The 22,011-nt window shown below is 37.6% G+C and overlaps 1 protein-coding gene across 3 annotated transcripts in view; it reads left to right on the top strand.

Moving 5' to 3' along the window:
* Positions 1–3,167, top strand: part of GALNT3 (polypeptide N-acetylgalactosaminyltransferase 3) — a 98,509-nt gene extending 95,342 nt beyond the window's left edge. For all 3 annotated transcript variants that reach the window (XM_027055580.2, XM_015081054.3, XM_027055578.2), the window contains one exon: positions 530–3,167. In XM_027055580.2, coding sequence (XP_026911381.1) covers positions 530–652 — 123 coding nt within the window. In that variant the 3' untranslated portion in view covers positions 653–3,167. The remainder of the gene's footprint in view (positions 1–529) is intronic.
* Positions 3,168–22,011: the final 18,844 nt, after the last annotated feature.

Below are 22,011 nucleotides of genomic sequence, written 5' to 3'. Positions count from 1 at the left end.
CTGTCAGCACAGAGCCTGATGCAGGGCTTGAACTCACAAACTGTGAGATCATGATCTGAGCCGAAGTCGGATGCTCAACCGACTGAGCCACCCAGGTGCCCCTCTGTTTTTGTTTTAAGGCTTAGCTAGAACATAGCAGTTCTTACCTAAAAAGTGTTTTGTGCCCTACCAGAACACTATAAGAGACTGATTTTTATAACATAATATTTTAAGAGAGTTTGTCACTTATGGATATCCCAATGGAATGTTTCTTGTTTGAAAACTTGATTCAGCCCTCACTCTGTCTGCATCTCTTTATTTATGTAATACCTTCTGTGAATTGAACAGTAGTGGCATAAATGCCAAAATACCAAAAAACAACAAGATTTTATGACATAGTTGATCTGAGGAAGATTAAAAGTTAAGAACAATGTACATTTGGTATGTGAGTCTCCCTTTAGCTTCCATGAGACCATAATGTAGTTTCCATATTTATCAGTTAGCTATGAGTCTTGAAATTTAATGCCTATTGTGTTTCCTTTTATTGTAGGATCAACTTCTATATAATCCATTCTTAAAAATGTGCCTTTCAGCAAATGGAGAGCATCCAAGCTTAGTGTCATGCAATCCGTCAGATCCACTGCAAAAATGGATTTTTAGCCAAAATGATTAAGTGTTCCTTAAAATTAAGGAGTTGAAAAAGAAGATATTCTTTCTCATAAAACTGTGACTAAGCATACACTGTAGTTGTTGAAAATTATGCAAAAGCAGCTAATTATAACTTATTCCAAGTGCATTTTTCTTATTTATATCTTAAAATGTCTATGTAGCACTGCTACAGAAATCTTTTAAGTTTCCATTTCAAAGCACAATAGCTAAGAATACCAAAGACTATTTTGAAATGTCCAGATTTAGGGAAAGAGATGTTTACAGTATGATGAAAATAATTTTCCAAGTAAAGTGATATTTGTGTATTTTGTGCACTTAAAGATATGCATAGCTACATTCACACACTCACAATTTAAAATATTTCTTCTAGTTTTTTGGGGGGGAGGGAGAAAGATTTGATACTGTATTTTTTTAACTACATAGAAATGGATCAATGAAGGTCAAGCATTGGCCTTTGTGTACAAACCAGGAAATTTTTATAGATCTAAAATTTATTATATAAAAATGCAGGTAAACTTTTTTGCCTTTTGTTTACTTATCTGTCAAATGTTTCCTTCAACATGAAATTAAGTGAATAAGGAGAATATTTTTGATGCTGCAGTATCTTGGCAAATTTTAAAATATTTTTTAGTCTGAAGACCTCTTGACTTGAAGCACTTAAATATTGCTTAAAAGACATTTCTTAAATAACTATACTGTGTTTTCCCAGAGCAATTAAAAAAAAAAAACAACTATGTTACTATCTGTTGAAAAGGTGTCTTTTTCCTTTCTGCTAGTCTTTTTTTCTTACCAAAAGTCACTAACCTTGAATGTTTGTGAAACTGAATTCCAAATGTAGAATACCTGACTCATTTAAAAGCTAAATTTTATTTGGTGCTGATTCAATTATAGATGATCTTTGTAAAGATTTTTCTTCATCAAAAAAACCTCTGTCTATATGGAAAACACAATAAAATGAATCCTTATCACTGTTGTAATTATTTGATTTAAATTTCTTTCCTCTTTATATAATTCATATTGGATGGGGGAGGGCATGAATTTTGTATATTTAATTTCTAAGTACCTATCGTAGAGCCATCAGATATTTTTAAGGAATACTCAAATATTTCATGGTAATCGTATAACAAATGGGGAATGGAGAAGATTCTATGTTAGATATTTCGAACATTTTGTACTAATTTCTGATAACTTTCCTTGAGCATCTGATAGAGTAATTTAAAAAAAAAAAGGTGATGCCTGCTTAGGAGATTTAACACTTTTTTTTTCCCTTTCAGTCATTTTATATAGAGATCTCCTATGTTCTTATTTAAGAAGTAAAGTATGATTGGCTGTGTATTTTAAGCCTTACTGAGCCTCAATTGTACAAAAGGAAATGTTGTTTTAAAATTATTGGTCCCATCACCTCATTGTAACTTTGAACTTACATTAAAAGACCTGCATTCTTTAATGTATTACAATGGCAACTTATATTTCAATTCAACTAATATTTATCATGTATCTAACTTTGTACCCAAAGTTAAGGTAGGCAGAATAAATCTTATGTTGCCTTTAAGCTTAGATCTTGTGGAGCAGAAAGACAGACAAATAATTTTGAAATAGCATAGTGACATTGTTACTTATATTTCATGATGTGACAGCTTGCCATTCATATCTGATACTTCTTTAAAAAGTAAAGGTATTTTTATTACTGTAGCTAAATACAACTAATATGTGTTGTGAAATACACACTGATGCCCACTTAAATGCACAATTTCTCAATTTGTTATTCTAGAGTAAGAAATACTGCTCATATTTTGTTATATCTCACAAAAAAAATCTGAAATTAAAAAAAAAGATCTGAGTGCACTCTGTGTATTAGTCATGTGTTGTCATGTCAAGACTCACCCAAAATCTATTTAGTTGATTTTATTATGGCTGTATTAAATGCATCAAAGGAGAGTCCTTCTTACCTAATTTGGAAGCCTTAGACTGTTGTTCAGGTGTCACATAACTAATTTCATTAGGGATTTACCCTTCAAGATAGAGGTAGTTGCTTTTAAAAGTCTCAGTTTTGAAACAGTGGTAACAAGCATTTATTTATGGAGTCTGGTTGCCATCTACCTGAGAGATTTGAATATACACAAGTGTGAAATTGTGGAGCTTTTGTTCAGTTTCAAGTGACCATGGCAAATGGTATAGTTGCTTTACAAAACCTGGCATGCTGCCTTTTTTCCAGAGGACCAAGTCCCAAGAACTCTACACTGCCAAACCTGCCAGGGTTAACCTGTTGGGTGGGCTGACTTACAACTGGCTGTGACTAGCCATGAGAGAAAATAAGCAATATACTAAACTTGCCTATTACTACAATCAATAATGATGAATTTTTAAGACACTAGATTGCCAGAGAATTGGCCTTACTGTTGATAGGCTGTTTAATTATAAATACTGTGTACACCATCCGAAAATATAGGGAACTGTTATTTCTAAGAAAACAAGATTGAATGGGAAAACTAAAAAATAATAAAATTATTTTAAAAATGCTGCTACATTATGTTTGGATGAGAATTAGAGAAAACAAAAATCTCAGAAGAGTCTACTCAAATTGCTTCCAATTTACTTTTAAAAAAACAAAACAAAGTATCTTCAAATGATGCGTTTTTAGTGTGGTTTGTGCATGAAAGATGTTGCATAATTCTCCTAAGCCAGTTCATACTCAAATAAAAGGCCTTGGCCTTACAATGGAATGTTTGTGAAGAAATTAATATACACAGAAGGCCTTACAATCGAATGTTTGTGAAGAAACTAATATGCATACAAATGTAGGAATGAACGTATGTGTTTTAAATTAAAAATATTTGATACATATCTTTTTTATGGTCTTCTATTTTAACTACATTTTTCAAATTATCCATCACTTATCAGTCTAACTGCACTGGAGAAGAGTTTTTTTCCTGCACACATATGTAGACACTGTTGCTCTCTAATATTCAACAATATTTAGGAATTGTTTTGTGTGTTTATGTGATTGTAGTAGGCACCAGGGACTAATGATACACAAAATGGTCCCTATCTTCAAGAAGTTTACAGGCTAGAAATGATGTATTGTACCAATGATATTTTGGAGAGAAACTTTGATAGGGATTGCATTGAATATGTAGATTGCTTTGGGTAGTATCAACATTTTAACAATATTTGTTCTTCCAATCCATGAGCATGGAATATTTTTCCATTTTTTTGTGTGTCTTCTTCAATTTCTTTCATAAGGTTGCTATAGTTTTCAGTGTATATATTTTTCACCTCTTTGGTTAGCTTTATTCCTAGGTATTTTATGGGTTTTGGTGCAATTGTAAATGGGATCGATTCCTTGATTTCTCTTTCTGCTACTTCACTAGTGGTGTATAGAAATGCAACCGATTTCTGTACATTGATTTTATATCCTGTGACTTTGCTGAATTCATGTATCAGTTCTAGTAGTTTTTGGGTTTTCCACATGGAGTATCATGTCGTATATGAAGAGTGAAGTTTTGACTTCCTCCTTGCCAATTTGGATGCCTTTTATTTCTTTGTGTTGCCTGATTGCTGAGGCCAGGACTTCCAACACTATGTTGATTAACAGTTGTGATAATGGGCATCCCTGTCGTGTTCCTGACCTTAGGGGGAAAGCTCTCAGTTTTTCCCCATTGAGGATGATATTAGCAGTGGGCTTTTCATATATGGCCTTTATGATCTTGAGGTATGTTCCTTCTATCCCTACTTTCTTGAGGGTTTTTATCAAGAAAGCATTCTGTATTTTGTCAAATGCTTTTTCTGCATCTATTGAGAGGATCATGTGGTTCTTATCCTTTCTTTTATTAATGTATCACATTGATTGATTTATGGATATTGAACCAGCACTGCATCCCAGGAATAAATCCCACTTGATCATGGTGAATAATCCTTTTAATGTATTGTTGGATCCAGTTTGCTAGTATTTTGTTGAAAATTTTTGCATCCTTGTTCTTCAGGAAAATTGGTGTGTAGTTTTCCTTTTTAGTTGGGTCTTTGGTTTTAGAATCAGGGTAATGCTGGCCTTGTAGAATGAGTTTGGAAGTTTTCCTTCCATTTCTATTTTTTCGAACAGATTCAAAAGAATAGGTGTTAACTTTTTAAATGTTTGGTAGAATTCTCCTGGAAAGCCATCCAGCCCTGGACTCTTGTTTATTGGGAGATTTTTGATTACTGATTCAATTTCTTTACTGGTTATGGGTCATTTCAGATTTTCTATTTCTTCCTGTTTCAGTCTTTGTAGTTTGTATGTTTCTAGGAATTTGTCTATTTCTTCCAGGTTGCCAAATTTGTTGGCATGTAATTGCTCATAATATTCTCTTATTGTTTTATTTCTACAGTGTTGGTTGTGATCTCTCCTCTTTCATTCTTGGTTTTATTTATTTGGGTCCTTTTTCTTTTTGATTAGCCTGGCTAGGGGTTTATCAGTTTTGTTAATTCTTTCAAAGAATCAGCTCCTGGTTTCATTGATCTGTTCTACTCTTTTTTAAATTTCAGTATCATTGATTTCTGCTCTAATCTTTATTATTTCCCTTCTGGCTTTGGGCTTTATTTGCTGTTCTTTTTCCAACTCTTTTAGGTGTAAGGTTAGGTTGTATATTTGAGACTCTTCTTCCTTCTTTAGGAAGGCCTGGATGGCTATATATTTCCTTCTTATGACCTCCTTTGCTGCATCCCGGAGGTTTGGGGCTGTCATGTTTTTATTTTCATTGGCTTCCATGTACTTTTTTTTTTTTTAATTTTTTTTTTTTTTAACATTTATTTATTTTTGAGACAGAGAGAGACAGAGCATGAACGGGGGAGGGGCAGAGAGAGAGGGAGACACAGAATCGGAAGCAGGCTCCAGGCTCTGAACCATCAGCCTAGAGCCTGACGCGGGGCTCGAACTCCCGGATCGTGAGATCGTGACCTGAGCTGAAGTCGGACGCTTAACCGACTAAGCCACCCAGGCGCCCCTTCCATGTACTTTTTAATTTCCTCTTTAATTTCTTGGTTAACCCTTTCATTCTTTAGTAGGATATTCTTTAATCTGCAAGTATTCATGGTCTTTCCAAATTTTTTCTTGTTGTTGATTTCGAGTTTCATAGTGTTGTGGTCTGAAAATATATGTCAGGTATGGTCTCAATCTTGTTGTACTTGTTGAGGGCTGATTTGTGTCCCAGTATGTGATCTATTCTGGAGAATGTTCCATGTGCGCTCAAGAAGAATGTGTATTCTACTGCTTTAGGATGAAATAATCTGAATACACCTGTTAAGTCCATCTGGTCCAGTGTGTCTTTCAAAGCCATTGTTCCCTTGTTGATTTTCTGCTTACATGGTCTGTCCATTGTTGTAAGTGGGGTATCGAAGTCCCCTACCATTACGGCATTATTATCAATGAGTTTCTTTGTGTTTTGATCATTGATTTATATATTTGGGTTCTCCCACATTGGGAGAATAAATATTTACAATTGTTAGATCTTCTTGGTGGATAGACCCCTTAATCATGATACAATGCCCTTCTTCATCTTTTATTAACAGTCTTTTTTTTTTTTTTAATCTAGTTTGTCTGATAGAAGTATGGCTACTCCAGCTTACTTCTGATGACCATTGCCATGACAGATGGTTCTCCACCCCCTTACTGTCAATCTGCAGGTGTCTTTAGGTCTAAAATGAGTCTCTTGTAACCAACATATAGATGGGTCTTATTTTCTTATCCATTCTGTCACCTTATATCTTTTGAGGCCGTATGGCCTCTACCAAATGTACTCTAAGCAGCAGACTGGCTTCTCCCTGTGTGCTATATGGATCCGGATCCATCAGACTCACTGCTTCTGGAGATTTGCCCTACTTTTCATCAGAGCACCACCAGGCACTGAGCTCCGAAACTTCAGACTCTGCACTCCACTATTTATAGAATCCTGGTGGCATTGAAACCCTCTCCTTTCTCCCCATCAATGGTTTTGGGAAACAGATTTCTTGTTCAGTCCCCTGCGAGTGTTTTCACTCTTTCCCAGCTACTGTCAGTGTGGAGTGTTTTTCTTGCAAGGTCCCGATGTGCTGCACTCTCTTCCTTTCTTTTTCTCTCTTTTCTCTCTGCGAAAGCAGCTCCCTTCCTCTGTGGCTTTTCTCTCCCCCAGTTTTCCCAGTTCACACCTCTGCACTGCATACCTGCCAAGTTCTGTGGCTTTTTGTTACATCACTTTCCTAGGTGTGCAAAATGGTTTGGTGCTGATCTAGTTGCATTTCAGGAACGAGACAAGCTCAGGATCTCCATGCTGCTCTGCCATCTTAACTCCTCCCTTCTGGAAATCTTATTATATCAGACTTCTAATATATTGATCTTCTAATATATTTGGAAGGGTCCTTTGCTCACTTTATTCCATGTCTTTGCCTATTCTATTTCTTAAGGGGGAATTCTTGATATATTATTCTAAGCCTTCCATTGAATTTTAAAATTTTTACCATTTATAATTCCCATGAACACATTCTTGTTCTCTGAATGCTTCCTGTATAAGATTTTGTTATACTATATGAATGTAATTTTTTTCCTTCATCTTTGTATGGATATTAATGATAGTTTTTTTAATTTTATTTTAAAGTTTTCATCAATTTGCATAACTGTTTCTTCTGACCTGCAGTTTTTTCCTATCTGTTTTACTCTCTGAATTTCATAATAGATATTTTCCTCAAATGTCTGGTGTTTCTTGCCTGTTTATCTTTAACAAAGGAATATCGAATGCTTACTGGAAAGATCTGTATATGGAGAGGACTTGTTGACTGTGGTCTTTCTTACAGGGTGACCTGATGGGACTTTTATACTGGGAAACAAAATGACTAGTTAGATTCATAGAGTAGAATCTTCCAATCACCTTTCTGGAGGATGTAAACCTAACTGTCATTGGGAGAAGAGGGCTTTCAATATAAGACTCCTGTCCTCAACTGCACTTGAAGTTCCCTGTTCTAGAGACTCTCCTGTTTTGCATTCTCCAGTGAGTGACTCTCTAGGCTTCCCCTTGGGTATCAGAGAGGATCAAGGGATGGGATGGGTAGAGTCGTAGCTAGTCCTCCTCTTCCAACTCCATGTTTCCCCTCACTTCCAGAGGCACCTGGTACCACCAGTGGTTGATCTTCTAGTGGTCTTGCACTGAAAAATGGATTGATTGCTGCCCTGTTTCCTCCCCTCCTAGCTTTGGACTAACCTTTCTCCATTCTGTTGACACTTACTACGAATTGATTTGTTTTGCAAACTCCAAAATTTTGTCATTGAACCTCCCCTGCTCTTTTTTTTTTCAACGTTTATTTATTTTTGGGGCAGAGAGAGACAGAGCATGAACGGGGGAGGGGCAGAGAGAGAGACACAGAATCGGAAACAGGCTCCAGGCTCTGAGCCATCAGCCCAGAGCCCGACGCGGGGCTCGAACTCACGGACCGCGAGATCGTGACCTGGCTGAAGTCGGACGCTTAACCGACTGCGCCACCCAGGCACCCCTAGCCTCCCCTGCTCTTTCTCCCTATGGGTTTATGAATTTTTGTTACATTTTTATTGTCATTTTCATGGAAGTTTGGAAGGGACCAGAGGGTTGAATCTGGTATTCTGAATTAAAAAAAAAAAAAAAAAAAAAAAGAAGCCTTCATTCATTCTTCAATGAGTTCCATCTATCTTCTGTCACTAACAACTTGCAAGTTGCCAAATCCAATATTTCTTTTTCTGTCCTCAAATATGTAAGCTCAGCAGCATTTGAAATGATTGACTACAACCTCAGTTTTGAATTTTTTGAAACTCTTTCCTCTCTGGGCTTCTATGGTCCACAAGCTTCTATCTCCAGCCCTCCTGCTCTTCTCCAGACCATCATCTCTCACACAGAGCAAGATGATCTCTTAACTAATTTCCCTGCTTTTTTTCTCACTCCAGTAGCCGATTTTTTTCACAGCAACTAAAGTTTGCTTTTTAAATAAAAAACACATTGCTCCCCTGCCGTTATACTCTTCCAAGGGCTTCCAGATGTTCTTAGAATAAAAAAAAAAAACCTGTGCTCCTGGCTTCAGCCTACAAGACCCTAGATGATCCAGTTCTTGCCTATTTCTCCTGTCTTGTCTACAACTGCTTTTTCTCTGGCTCATTGCACTCGAGTGAGACACAGCAGTTGTCTCTTCTATTTGACTCCTAAGTTTAGTTTGTTCTTTCTTCAGAGCCTATGTTTTCTTTGGATGTTTTTCATAACAGTATTTTTATGTTTCCGATCTCAGCTCAAATGACATATTCTCAGAAACCACCCTTTATAAAGTAACTCAATCACTATTGCACCACCCTGTGTATTTCCTTAATAACATTTACCACTACCTGAAATTATTGTCTTATTTTGTGTGTGAACTTGTCTTTTGTCTCCACTAAAATGGAACCTTCCTGAGGGCAAGGTAGGGAGCAATGAAATTCATATGTTAAAATTTAGGTAATTTGGTATACTTACACATAAAATAAAACAACTCTGTATTGTTCAAGAATACTTCTATTAAACACAGAATATGTGCCAATGGGGAAAGGCCATGAGCATAGGAATGGAAGGTGTTGAGGAAAAATGGTGAAAAAAAAAGAGAACAACATTAAAAGGGGATTTTGCTTGGACTGATGAAGATAGATACAAATTAAAAAACAAATAAAAAACCTTAATGGAAATAACTCTCTGAGTTTACATATTATTTCTTCAAAAGACGTTTTACAGAGACATAGATTTATGTATAAAATTCTATAGTATAAGAATAATGGAACCAAAAAATTAAAAGTACTAATTCACATAGCAAAGAGTAAATTCATGAAACTCTTTACCTAAAGAGTTTATGTAGGTGGAAATTTTGAGTAGATATAAAGTAGCCTCAGTAAAATTGATGGCTGGTAAGCTCACAATTGATAAGGAAAGGTAGGATGCTTAGTCTCAAAGATCTTAGAGTCACACAAATACAATAGCATCTTCTCAAACCTACCTATTGAGTGCTACAACATAGACAGAATACTTCCTTAAATGTTAGCTGTGTATTTGTTTCCATTTAACAATTTTTTTTTAATTTTAACGTTTTCTTTTAGAATCTCAGTCATCCACTGTGTAAATCATTATGACAGAAGTCTACTCCCTCCTCTCCCCTGCCGTGGATATTTTGAAAATGTCTCCTTTTTAGAAACATAACATTAATTATGAAAAATACTTTGGAAGCATGTATTGACCTCAGAATATTAAATTATTGAAAGCAACTTAAAAAAATTTTTTTGAAAGACCCAAATATCTTCTACTTATTTGTAAAATCTCTGTTATCTGGAGGGAGCATCATCTCTGCTGTTATTCTATGTTAGAGCGTTTTTATTATTTTATTTTCCCAACAGGGTCTTATTGCCAGCAATAAAAATTAACTCTGGATGACTTTGGTGGAAAAGGAATTTTGTGAAAAGGTATTGATAGTTTATAGAGGCATTTAGAACAGTGGAGAGAAGGCTAGAAAAACGGGCGGGATAAAGCAGAGCACACATATTTGAAGTGAACATTATGCTGTAGAACTCAATCTGCTGGGGATACTATTCCCACCTTCACCAAACAAACACCAGATGAATGGTTTGCACCTTGTTCCCCTGACGTTGACACTGCCCACGCTGACACTGGCTGCTGGATGACCCCCTGCTATAGCTGTGACTGTATCTTCAAAGCTACGGCCCCTGCTGCTGCCAGAAGGAATCCCCACAGCCTGCTTCTTTTCTCAACAGTTCCCAGATCAATATCCAGCTGGATGCAGACTGCGCCTGTTCATATGCCCTGTCCTCAAAGCAATGGAGTCTATGAAAGCGAGTATCTGGCTTTGGGGCTTCTGTACCAGAGGGCAAAAATTCCACAGGCTTAGGGAAGGAGTTCAGATGCCAGGAGACTAAAAAAAAATGCAAATGACTTTAGTACAAATCCTAGGATTTATAAACTATAACATGATTTGCATTCTTTCCTCACTATCTTTTCCTTTAAAGTGTAAAGTAAACATATTTAAATGGCTATGTGTAGTGGGACCTGAGTGGCTTAGTGGAGCCCTCGACTCTTGATCTCAGGGTTGTGAGTTCCAGCCCCACCTTCGGAGCAGGGGTTACTTAAAAGTAAAATCTTGGGCACCTGGGTGGCTCAGTCGGTTGAGCATCTTTGGCTCGGGTCATAATCTCGTGGTTCGTGAGTTTGAGCCCCATGTCGGGCTCTGTGCTGACAGCTCAGAGCCTGGAGCCTGCTTCTGATTCTTTGTCTCCCTCTCTCACTCTGCACGCCCCCCCCCCCCCCCCATGCTCTGTCTGTCTCTCTCTCAAGAGTAAATAAACATTTTTTAAAAATGGCTATGTGTATGATAAATATGAACATACTTCCACTAAAACCATCATATTGTGAACATTCTCATTGGTTTTTGCCTCTTAGGTCAAACTATTATATTTTTAATTTCTGTACTGTACAGAGTTGGATATCATATTCATGTTTTCTTACAGCAACAAGTTTTAGCTTGTTTTAGAAAATTAACTTTTTATCAAGATATAATTTATATACGGTAAAATACATAAATCTTAAGGATTTGGTTTGACGAGTTTTGACTTCTAGATATGTTCGCAACCACGCCCCCAAACTATAGACTATTTCCATCCCACGAGAAAGTGCCACTGTGCCTCCTCCCACTTAAACTTTCAGTGCAGGAAACAACCACTTTCTGATTGCTCTCAGCATGAATGAACTTTGATTTTCCTTCACTTAATATAAATGAGATTGTAAATTATATGTCCTTTTGTGTCCATTTTTTGTTGTTCATTATAATGTTTTTGAGATTCATCCATGAAGTTTTGTGTCTTTTAGTTGCTGAGTAATATACCATGTATGCATACACTACAATTTGTTTATTCATCTTCCACTGATGGACAATTGTCTTCCAAGTTTTAGGCTACTTTGAGCAAGAGTGCTATAAACATTCAAGTACGAGTCTTTCTGTAAAGGTATGGTTTTACGTCTTAGGTAGACACCTAGGAATGGATTCATAGAATTGTTGAATGTTTGAAAGATACTGCCCAATGTTTGCTTTTTGAATGTTTGTGACATTTTACATTTCCACCAGTACATGAGAGTTCTGCATCCTCACCAACATTTGGTATTTTCAGTCTCTGCTTTTCAGCATTCTAATGAGTATAGAATGGAATCTTAAGGTGGTTTTTATTGTTATTTCTCTGATGAGTAATGAACATCTTTTCAAGTCCATATTGAATGATCACATATCTTTTTCGTAAAGTGTTTTCAGTTTCTGTGCATTTTATTGAATAGATTTCTTTATTATTGATTTGTAGAAGATCCTTATATATTATGAATACAAGTCCTTTGTTAGACATATGTAGTGTATTTTCTTCCATTCTGAAGTTTGACTAGTTTCTTAATGATATGTTTTAATGTACAGAACTTATTTTTTTTTTATTTTTTTAAGTGTTTGTTTATTTTTGAGAGACAGAGTGCGAGCAGAGGAGGGGCAGAGAGGGAGACACAGAATCTGAAGCAGGCTATGAGTTCTGAGCTGTCAGCACAGAGTCTGATGGGGGCTCGAACTCTGGGACTATGAGATCATGACCTGAGCTGAAGTCGGATGCTTAACCAACTGAGCCACCCAGGTGTCCCTAGAACTTATTTTTGATGAAGTGTAATTTATCACATTTTGTGTTTAGTGCTTTTTACATTCTAAGAAATCTTTGCCTGCTTCAAGGGTGTGAAGCCATAGTTCTATATTTCTTCTAGATACTTTACTGTTCTAGATTTTATTTTGGGTGAATCGTGAAATAATTTTATATACGGAGTGACATGGAGGTCAAGATTTATTTAATTTTCCATAAAGATATCTAGTTGTTCCACTACCATTTGTGAACTTTCTTTCTCAAAAGAATTGCTCTGGTGCCCTCATTGAAAATGAATGTGCTCTGTGTATGTGTCTATTTCTAGACTCTGTTTTATTGGTCTACATGTCTTTCCTGGCAATACAACACTATCTTGATTATTGTAGTTCTATAGTAGGTTTTGAAATCCTGTGGAATAAATTGCTCAACTTTAGTATTCCTTTTCAAGTTTGTTTTTACTATTCCAGATTCTTTGTATTGATTTTGTACCCTGGACTTGTTTTAGTTCTGTTTTGAAATATTTAATTTGCCAGTATTTTGTTAGAGATTTTATGTCTGGGTTCAGGAAAGATATTGTTTTGGAAATTTCTTGTAATGGCTTTGTCGTTTGTTATCTGGTTTTCACTAGTCTCATGAAACCGGGAAGTTGTTTTCTCCTCCTTTGTTTTCTGAAAGACATATTATGGACCTAAGCTAGGATCACCCACTGCATTTAGTTCTGTTTCTTTAGTCTCCTTTAGTCTGAAGCAGTTCCACAGTCTTTCCCTGACTTTCACGTAGTTCACAGTTTTAGAGCATAAAGAATGTCCATCAGTCTAAGGCATTGTGATATTTCCCAACAGGGCAAGACTCAGGCCATTCATTCTTATCAGGAATAGCAGAGAGATGATACTGTCCTTATGGTATTACATCAGCAGCCCTTCCGTGTTGGTCTTTCCTACCACTGGAGATGTTAACCTTGGTAACCCATTCAAGTTGGTATCCGCCAGAGTCCTAAACGATGAGGTCATTATTTTCCCCTTTGTGGGTGGGCTTTGTTAAGAGATACTCCAAGACTATGCACATGCATAATTCTTTAACATCCACTGATGACTCCACTCTGACCCATGTCATCATTCCTTCTACAATACTTGGTTGTTATTATACTGAAAGAAAAGCTTTCCCTTCTTATTCAGTCCTTCATTCTGGCCTGATGGATTTTTTGCCTCATTCAGTGGGTTATAATCTGATTACTATCATTATTTATCCTGATGCTCTGATTGTCCCAGATTTGGCCATTGAAGTCTCTTCAAGCAACTTCCTATGATGTTGTTAGCATGTCCCCATCATTCTTTAAGCACTTCTGTGTTTTCTGACTCATTTTGTACTTTCTGTGTCCTGCCTTGGAATCAACCATTTCTCCATGGAACTTGAAGGTTCCTTTGTGTGGAGGCATATAGAAACCAATATCTGGGTGCTTGGTGGGCTCAATACTGCTAGGGTATTATTACTTCTTGGCCCTCTCGGAAGACAGAGATATGTTTATATTTCTGTATTATTTAATTATATATCTGCCCACACATCTTTATCTATTGTTGTATATCTATCTCTCAGTTTCAGTCCAATACCTTAGCCTTCTCCATTTCCATTTTTATTAACCCATTCTGTGACCAGGAGAAGCCTGGCTCCCATTAACTTCAATGTATTTCCTGATTAGCTCAATCTCCCTACAGGTGAGCAGTATCCTGACTATGCCATCACCCTTCTCTGCCTCTGGTCCCATCATCATCTGTTTCTGATCAAATTTTATCTTTTCACTGTAATTGAGAATAGAAGAAATATAGTGAATACATTTTAAAAAGCACAAGTTATTAAGGACAGTTTGATAGTTTTGTAAATATTCTGTGTATAAAAAAAATTGGGAAAACATTTGCAACATGCGTATCCGTTTCCTATTGCAGCTGTAACAAATTACTATAAACTTGGTGATTTAGAACAACACAAATTTACTGCCTTACAGTTCAAGAAATTTGAAATGGGTCTCACTGAGCAAAAGTCAAGCTGTTGGCAGGGCTCTGTTCCTTCTGGAAGCTCTAGAAAAGAATCTATTTCCTTGCCTTTTCCAGCCTCTAGAGGCTCTCCACATTCTTTGGTTTGTGAATCCATTCCTTCATCAAAGGAAGCAGTGTAGCATTTTCAAATCTCTCTTTGACTCTGATCCCTCCTTTGTCTCTCTCTTCCACTTTTAAGACTCCTTATGATTACATTGAGTCCACTGGATAATCCAGGATTATCTCCGTGTTTTAAGGTCAGTTGATTAGGAAAATTAGTTCCACCTGCAACCTTAATTCCTTTTTGACATATAATATATTCAGAGGTTCTAGGATACTAGGAGGTGAACATTTTTGGGAGGCCATTTTTCTGCCTACCACAATAGAAGATGGACATAAGGTTGACATCTTTATATAAGTAACTCTTAGAAATCAATAAAAATAATAATGCTCTATCAGAAAACTTAACAAAGAATATTCATAAGTAGTTAATAAAAGAAAAAGTAGAAACAGTTCAAAACTTTTCAAAAGTTTAATTACACCAGTAATTAAAGAAATGGAAATTACAGAAAATATAGAAGACAAGTTTTCACTAATCAAATTGGCAGAATTTTTTTTTTTTTAATTATGGTCAGTGTCTGAGAACAAAGAGAGAAGGACACTCAAGACATTGCTGATGGAAATTCAAAGTGGCATAACCTTTCTGGATGGCAGTTCAGCAATATATATTAACGGCCTTAAAATTTTGCAAACCATTTGACTAAACAATTTTATTTGTCCTAGAATAAAAAGAAAGGTATTTGTAACATATTTTATTATAAGAATATTCATCAGTTTTGTTTAACGAAAGATTGGAAAAATATAAATGCTTACTGGAAGGAAGTTGCTTGAATAAATTTTGATGTATCTATATCACAAAATAGTCTATTTGTGTTTAAGTTTTATAAATAATATTCCTGGTATAAAAATAATGAAAAATATTTTATGTCTTTAAAATCATGGCTAAGCCCTTCTCAAATCCAATCCCCTCTCAATAAAAACACCTGCTTTTCTGAATTTTGTGTTTATTTTTCCTTGGGTTTTATTGTGATTTTACTACACATGTATAAATTAATATATGTACATTAAATATTACTGTTTTAGAAGTGCATTTATTGAGATGAGAAGAGACCCAGGATATACTGAATGAAAAAAGTCTGTATAAAAAAACAGCATATTCAGGGGCGCCTGGGTGGCTCAGTCGGTTAGGTGTCCGATTTCAGCTCAGGTCATGATCTCACAGTTCATGGGTTCAAGCCCCTCATCGGGCTCTGTGCTGACAGCTCAGAGCCTGGAAATGCTTCGGATTCTGTGTCTCCCTCTCTCTCTGCCCTTCCCCCACTCACACTCTGTGTCTGTCTCTCTCTCTCTCTCAAAACTAAAGACTAAAAAAAAAATAAAAATTAAAAAAAACAGCATATTCAGGATGATCTAAGTTTTTTTGTGAGAAAAAGATATATTAAATCTGGAAGGATATATAGCAATGTAACATGGTTAATTCTGGGTGGTAGGTAATATCTGATAATCTGGATATATCGTTTTTACTGATATTTTGTAGCTTAGTTAAAACAGTAAAGGTACTAATCATCATCATATAGTTTGAAAAGATTCTTTAAAGATTTTTTTTTTTAATGTTTAGCTATCATTGAGACAGAGAGAGAGAGAGAGACAAAGGATGCAAAGCAAACCCCGCACCAACAGTAGAGAGCCTGATGTGGGGCTCAGACTCATGAACTGCGAGATCATGACCTGAGCTGAAGTCAGACACTTAATTGACCAAGCCACCCAGGCGCCCTTAGAAAACATTATTTAAAAGGTGGTAACATTCTTAATACTTTGTTCGCCTACTGTTCACCTCTTAACTATGAAAGGGAAACAGTCTCTAGCTGTGCTATAAAAATAAATTACAAGCAGATGGGTAAATCAGATTTTAATTTGTTTAGTGCTTAATACACATGTGTTTGGTTTTAGGGATAAATGGAGAAAAACATTTTCCAGCACTTTTATTTCACGTGCATCACCGTGGCAAAGTCTCCTTACCTGTGCCAATGGCACACTAACTGAAGTATCTGCCTGAGATGTGACATGCCTGAAGCCAGGAGAAGGCAAGGAGAATTCACAGCGCGGGCGTCAGGGAAGATTCACTGGAAGACAGGACTGTGAGCCACACTTGGAAAAACAACTTAGATATAGCCAGGCTGACTGCCCTTCAGCTTCCCACCAGTAATCTGGAGTTTATTCTTTGGATGGGGTGAAAGAGGGTGACCTTTCACCGACACTTGGGAGCAGGGAGCGGGCCATGGTGAACTCAGAAGCAGAGAAAGCAGAGCTGACCACGGTCCTGGCCTATCAACGGCAGACCTCCAACTCCAGACTCACACCCAAATGCCCGAACTTTGGCCGTCCCACCTTCCTGACCTATTTTCCTCCGCTTCCCTCTTAATGACTTTTGTAAACTCCCAGGGAAACGGTTACCTCAGAATGTGGGAGGACAGGGACGTGGTTGGGAAGGGACACACGAGGGGTGTTGAAGGCACATTTCTGTTTCTGAAGTGGGGTGCACAGGTGTTCATTTTACTATTGTTCTTGAAAATGAAGATTTCTATTTTTATATGGTTTTACGCGTACATGAAGCTTTTCATAGTTAAAAAGAACTAAGGTTCGGTGAAACAAGAAGGAGTATGAGGATGCCGAGGAGGTAAAGGGGGCTGTGAAGGGGGACATACACATCGCAAAGATAATTTGCTTTGCTGACCATTATTTCATTCATATTTTCTCTAAAATGGCCTTGTCTCTAGTTTATCATTGAGCATCAATGATAAATATTTGTTTTTCTGTGTTATAGATTTTGCTAAGGGGGCGCCTGGGTGACTCAGTTGGTTACAGGTCTGATTCTTGATTCCAACTCAGGTCATGATCTCGTGGTTTTTGAGTTCGAGCCTTGCACTAGGCCCTGCACTGGTAGTATGAAGCCTGCTTGGGATTCTCTCCCTCTCTCTCTCTCTTAAAATAAATAAAAACTTAAAAAAAAGAGGTTTTGCTAAATATAATGCTTTATGAATTCGATGTGGCACTCACAATACTTTAGAAGAGCCTGCCGAATATGAAGGCTGAAGAGCCAAAGCATCGAGCATTGAACAAATGCAGCATAAAAGGATCTGCATTATGCACCAGCCAGAGAACAAGTGCATTTAATGGAGTTATAAGAGAACCATGGGAATTGTGTATTTATATAAAGTAGAGTTCAAAGGGAGTTGTCACTGCTTCAGCGAAGAAAGGTTTTGTGGAGGGGGCAGGATGGCTGGAGCCATGTGATAGAAGCAAGAGAGTTTGAACTGGAGGGAAGAAAATGTTTCAGGCTTTGAATTATTTCTGGTCCTGTTGCTATTTTGACTCTGATGGCTCAGGAGCTGCCCGCATGGTGATCACCCCAGGCCTGCTGTGGATTGTCCAGGAATGCTCCACTGTGGCTTCCACCTCCTCTCTGGCAGTCCTTTTCCCAAACCACAAAACCCAAATGAATGTGTTTTTCTTCTAAATGGGCATGGCTTTGAATACGAAACCAAAATTTCTGGTTCGAGAAGAGTCAACATTTTGATGGCATTTATATTTCTGGTCTTTATTTTTCAAGCGGAGCGGCAAAGATACGCTCTCCTCCTCCATCTGTGCTGACATCTTTTTATAGTTAACTCAAAAGTGGACACCACAGTGCTCATCATGCTTGTCACCCATTCGTGTCTGCTTGTTATTTTAGATGGGATTCTCTCAGCGATGGAAGCGTGCCTGCCCCTTGGCATTTAACTTCACTTTGTGATAGGAGAAGAGAAAGAGTTAGCAAAGGCCTTCTGAGTCAAGGCTTGGGAAAAATGATTTCAGTATCCTCTCCCCATCTCTATCTTCTGTTTCCTCTTTTATGCTCTTGTCCCTCCCTTTCCAATGTCCTTCCTCCAACCGCATGTCCTAGGCTCGTCTTGTTCTTCCACTCTAGCAAAAGGTTTGACATTTGGGAAGACTCTGATAAGTTCTTCACTCCCACCCTGTTATTTATGACAGGACAATTTTGCCCACACCATCCACAGGATGAAGGACATAATTATAAAGAGAAGTTTAAACCGTTGTTTAAAGTTGGCCCCAATGAAGGAGGAAACTTATTTTATTTTGATAGAAATTTTATCCAATCATGGTAGAGGTGAGATGGAATTGTTTTTATATTCCCCATGTAGAACACGACATTATAAAATTACATGGGGACACCTGGGTGACTCAGTCGGTTAAGCGTGTGACTTCAGCTCAGGTCATGGTGTCGCGGTTCACAATTTTGAGCCCCACATTGAGCTCTGTGCTGACAGCTCAAAGCCTGGAGCCTGCTTCGGATTCTGTCCCCATCTCTCTCTGCCCCTCCCCTGCTCATGCTCTCTCCTCTCTCTCTCTCAAGAATAAATAAACATTAAAAAGAATTAAGAAAAAATAAAATCATATGAAGAGAGTACGAAGCCAAATAATGTAGGAAAATTATTATAACGTCATGTTAGTTAATTAGCAAAACTAGTATGCTATTTTACTGATTTTGTGATGTTTATGATATTTGTCAGCCCCTCAAAGTCTGCTTATTTGTTGAAGTTGAAATTCCGTTTATAGATATTTACCTTTGGACTCTATGCTCATAATTTTATGTTTGTTTTCATAACAAGAAACCCTTAAATTGTAAAATCTTCAGCATCCACAACACTTAGATCTGCTCTTGGCCCTCAAGAAAATGTGCAATTGCAAATGTGAAAGATGGGCAATAAATGAAGGAAGTTTGTTTCTGTATCAGCACAGGAAGAGAATATGCAGCTTCTCGTAGGCTGTGCTTCTGATGCCTCTGGTTCCGCTTTTTAACCTTCCATTTTCTATTTCCTGCTCTTGTGTGGATCCATTTTTCCAAACAGGCAAGTGTATGTTACACTTATTCTTCTTAGAGCATCAGCCACTCTCCTAATTCAGAACTGTGCTTTTTGATTTCCTGGAAACCTGCCCCTGTGTACATATTTGATATAGTGCTTCCACGAACTGATGTTTAGTAAATATTTAATAGGGTGTGCTCAACTGAATTAGGTCAGCAGCTACGGTGGGAGGGGAATGGTATCTTTTTAAAATACTGGAACAGCTTTGGATGTCGAAAAGTGTTAGAAAGTCTTCCCCTGACAGGGAAGACAGTAGTTACTACCCTCTTTCTTTTGAGGGACTCTGGAAGCTGCTCCAAATATCCTGAGATATTCCAGTCAAAAGAAGCTTGAGTCTAATGCTGATCTGAAAGCCTAGGGAGAGAGGTATTATAACCCTCCAGCCCATGTACCTCAGAGGGTTTCAAGACTCACCCAGCACGCAGATTGGGTCCAAATCACTGTAAAACATTGAGGGATTTGGTGGTGAAGGGGCATCATTTCTGCAACTTACACTCAAACTTTTCTGGGGCATGGAATGGGGAATGTTTGAGAGATACAGCCAAGACAGTGAAATTTAACATGTGGGAGATCTGGGTGAAAGGAATATGGGAATTTTTAGTAACACTCTTGAAACTTTTCTATATATGTGAAATTATGTAAAAATTAAAAGTTAAAAGAAAACCACTACAACGTACTAAAAACAGAACAAAATAAGAAAATAACAGTGAATCTCCATTTTGACTCTACTTTTCTTCTTAGCATGATGAAAACGCTGTGGCACAAACAATTTGAATAAAAGATCGTCTCCATCTCTCTTTGCCTGGTATATTATGAAAAGCTGGGTGTTACTAAGATATTCTTAAATTATTTTAAGTGCCACCTATTTAAGGGAATTGGGACTATGTGTGAATGAAAGAGACTCGAGTGTTTTAAGACTCCATGGACAACTTCACATTTCCAGCAGCATAGATACCACAAGCAGTAGCACCCCTCAAGTGTTTTTGAAACGTGGGTTAAAATTAGGGGCCCTTGAGGGCACCTGGGTGGTTCAATCAGTTGCGCATCCGGCTTTGGCTCAGGTCGTGATCTCACGGTTGGTGAGCCGCACGTCGGGCTCCGTGCTGACAGCTCAGAGCCTGGAGCCTGCTTCGGATTCTGTGTCTCCCTCTCCCTCTGCCCTCCCTCCCCCCCACTCGCACTCTGTCTCTCAAAAATAAATAAAACAATAAAAAAATTTTAAAAATTCGAGTCTCTTGCATTCCTGCCTATAGCTTAATTCCTTTGTTGTTACTGTTTCTGCTCTTCCCTGTTAGTATTGCCTAATATTCCATAAATTATGTATATTATATATATCTTGGATGACAACCTCCATAAAACAAGCTACGTTCCATTGAGGTGGTAAAAGAGATGGTATGAAATCAAGATTTTTCTGAACTGAGCTGGGATTTTGGCACTGGGCTGGAGGTGCAAGGTGTGTGTTTGCTAAGCAGGGGAGAACCTTGACTGGGTTAGGGCTGACCTTCCTGTGGTACAACTCTGAGGACACTGCAGACCAGTGAAGGTGGGCGCAGAAAAGGCAATGAAAGATGTAGAAACATTTTCGTCATGGTAGTCTCCACATGCAGACAAGAGGAGGAAACTACATTTTCCCTTTGTTTCCCCTTTTCGTGCCTCTTTGTATTTTCTTCATTCTCTCCATGACCTTCTATTTCCAGAACTTAAGATAGGTCTATTTGAACTGTAATTCTGCTATGTTATTTCAAAGAGGTATTTAATTTGCTGCAAAAATCTAAGAGTACATTAACTATTTGCACCATTTACTACATCTCTTAAGGGGCGCCTGGGTGGCGCAGTCGTTAAGCGTCTGACTTCAGCCGGGTCACGATCTCACGGTCTGTGAGTTCGAGCCCCGCATCAGGCTCTGGGCTGATGGCTCAGAGCCTGGAGCCTGTTTCCGATTCTGTGTCTCCCTCTCTCTCTGCCCCTCCCCCGTTCATGCTCTGTCTCTCTCTGTCCCAAAAATAAATAAACGTTGAAAAAAGATACTTATGTGACAGGCAGTGCCTGGGTGGCTCAGTCTGTTAAGCATCCAACTTCGGCTCAGGTTATGATCTCAAGGTTAGTGAGTTTGAGCCCCGGATCCCCTCTCTCTCTCTCTCTCTCTGCCCTTCCCCTGTTTGTGTGCTCACTCTCTCTCCCTCTCTCTCTCAAAAATAAATAAACCTTAAAAAAATACTTATGTAGTTCTAAGCAACTAATTTAGGGGTAACTTTGGGAACAAAGATTGTAAACTAAGAAATGTAAAAAGTAAACTTTTGAATTAAAACAACTTACAGTTTTGCACATACTCTGTGAGCTATGGAAGAGAAACCTTATCTTGGCTGGGAATTGGGAGTCTTGAGTTTCATGTCCCATAGCCAACAGCCTTTGACTGAGGGTGTCCCCAGCAAATCTTTGCTTTCACTGTGCTTGATACAATAGGTCTTTAGGAGCCCATTCTTAGTCTTGTCCAGTGTTTAGTCTGGATAAAAGTTTCTATTCAATTGTTTAGGAGCATTTCCATCCCAGTAAAGACACCTGCATTCTGGCTATCTTTAATTTTCAACTTTGAGCTTTATTGGTTTTTCTGGGAAAGAAATAAGAGACAGAGAATCAATTTTATTTTATTTTATTTTATTTTATTTTATTTTATTTTTTTAGATTTTTA

Source organism: Acinonyx jubatus, chromosome C1 (assembly GCF_027475565.1).
Source record: "Acinonyx jubatus isolate Ajub_Pintada_27869175 chromosome C1, VMU_Ajub_asm_v1.0, whole genome shotgun sequence".
Taxonomy (NCBI): domain Eukaryota; kingdom Metazoa; phylum Chordata; class Mammalia; order Carnivora; family Felidae; genus Acinonyx; species Acinonyx jubatus.
This window is presented reverse-complemented; position numbering and strand designations above follow the sequence as displayed.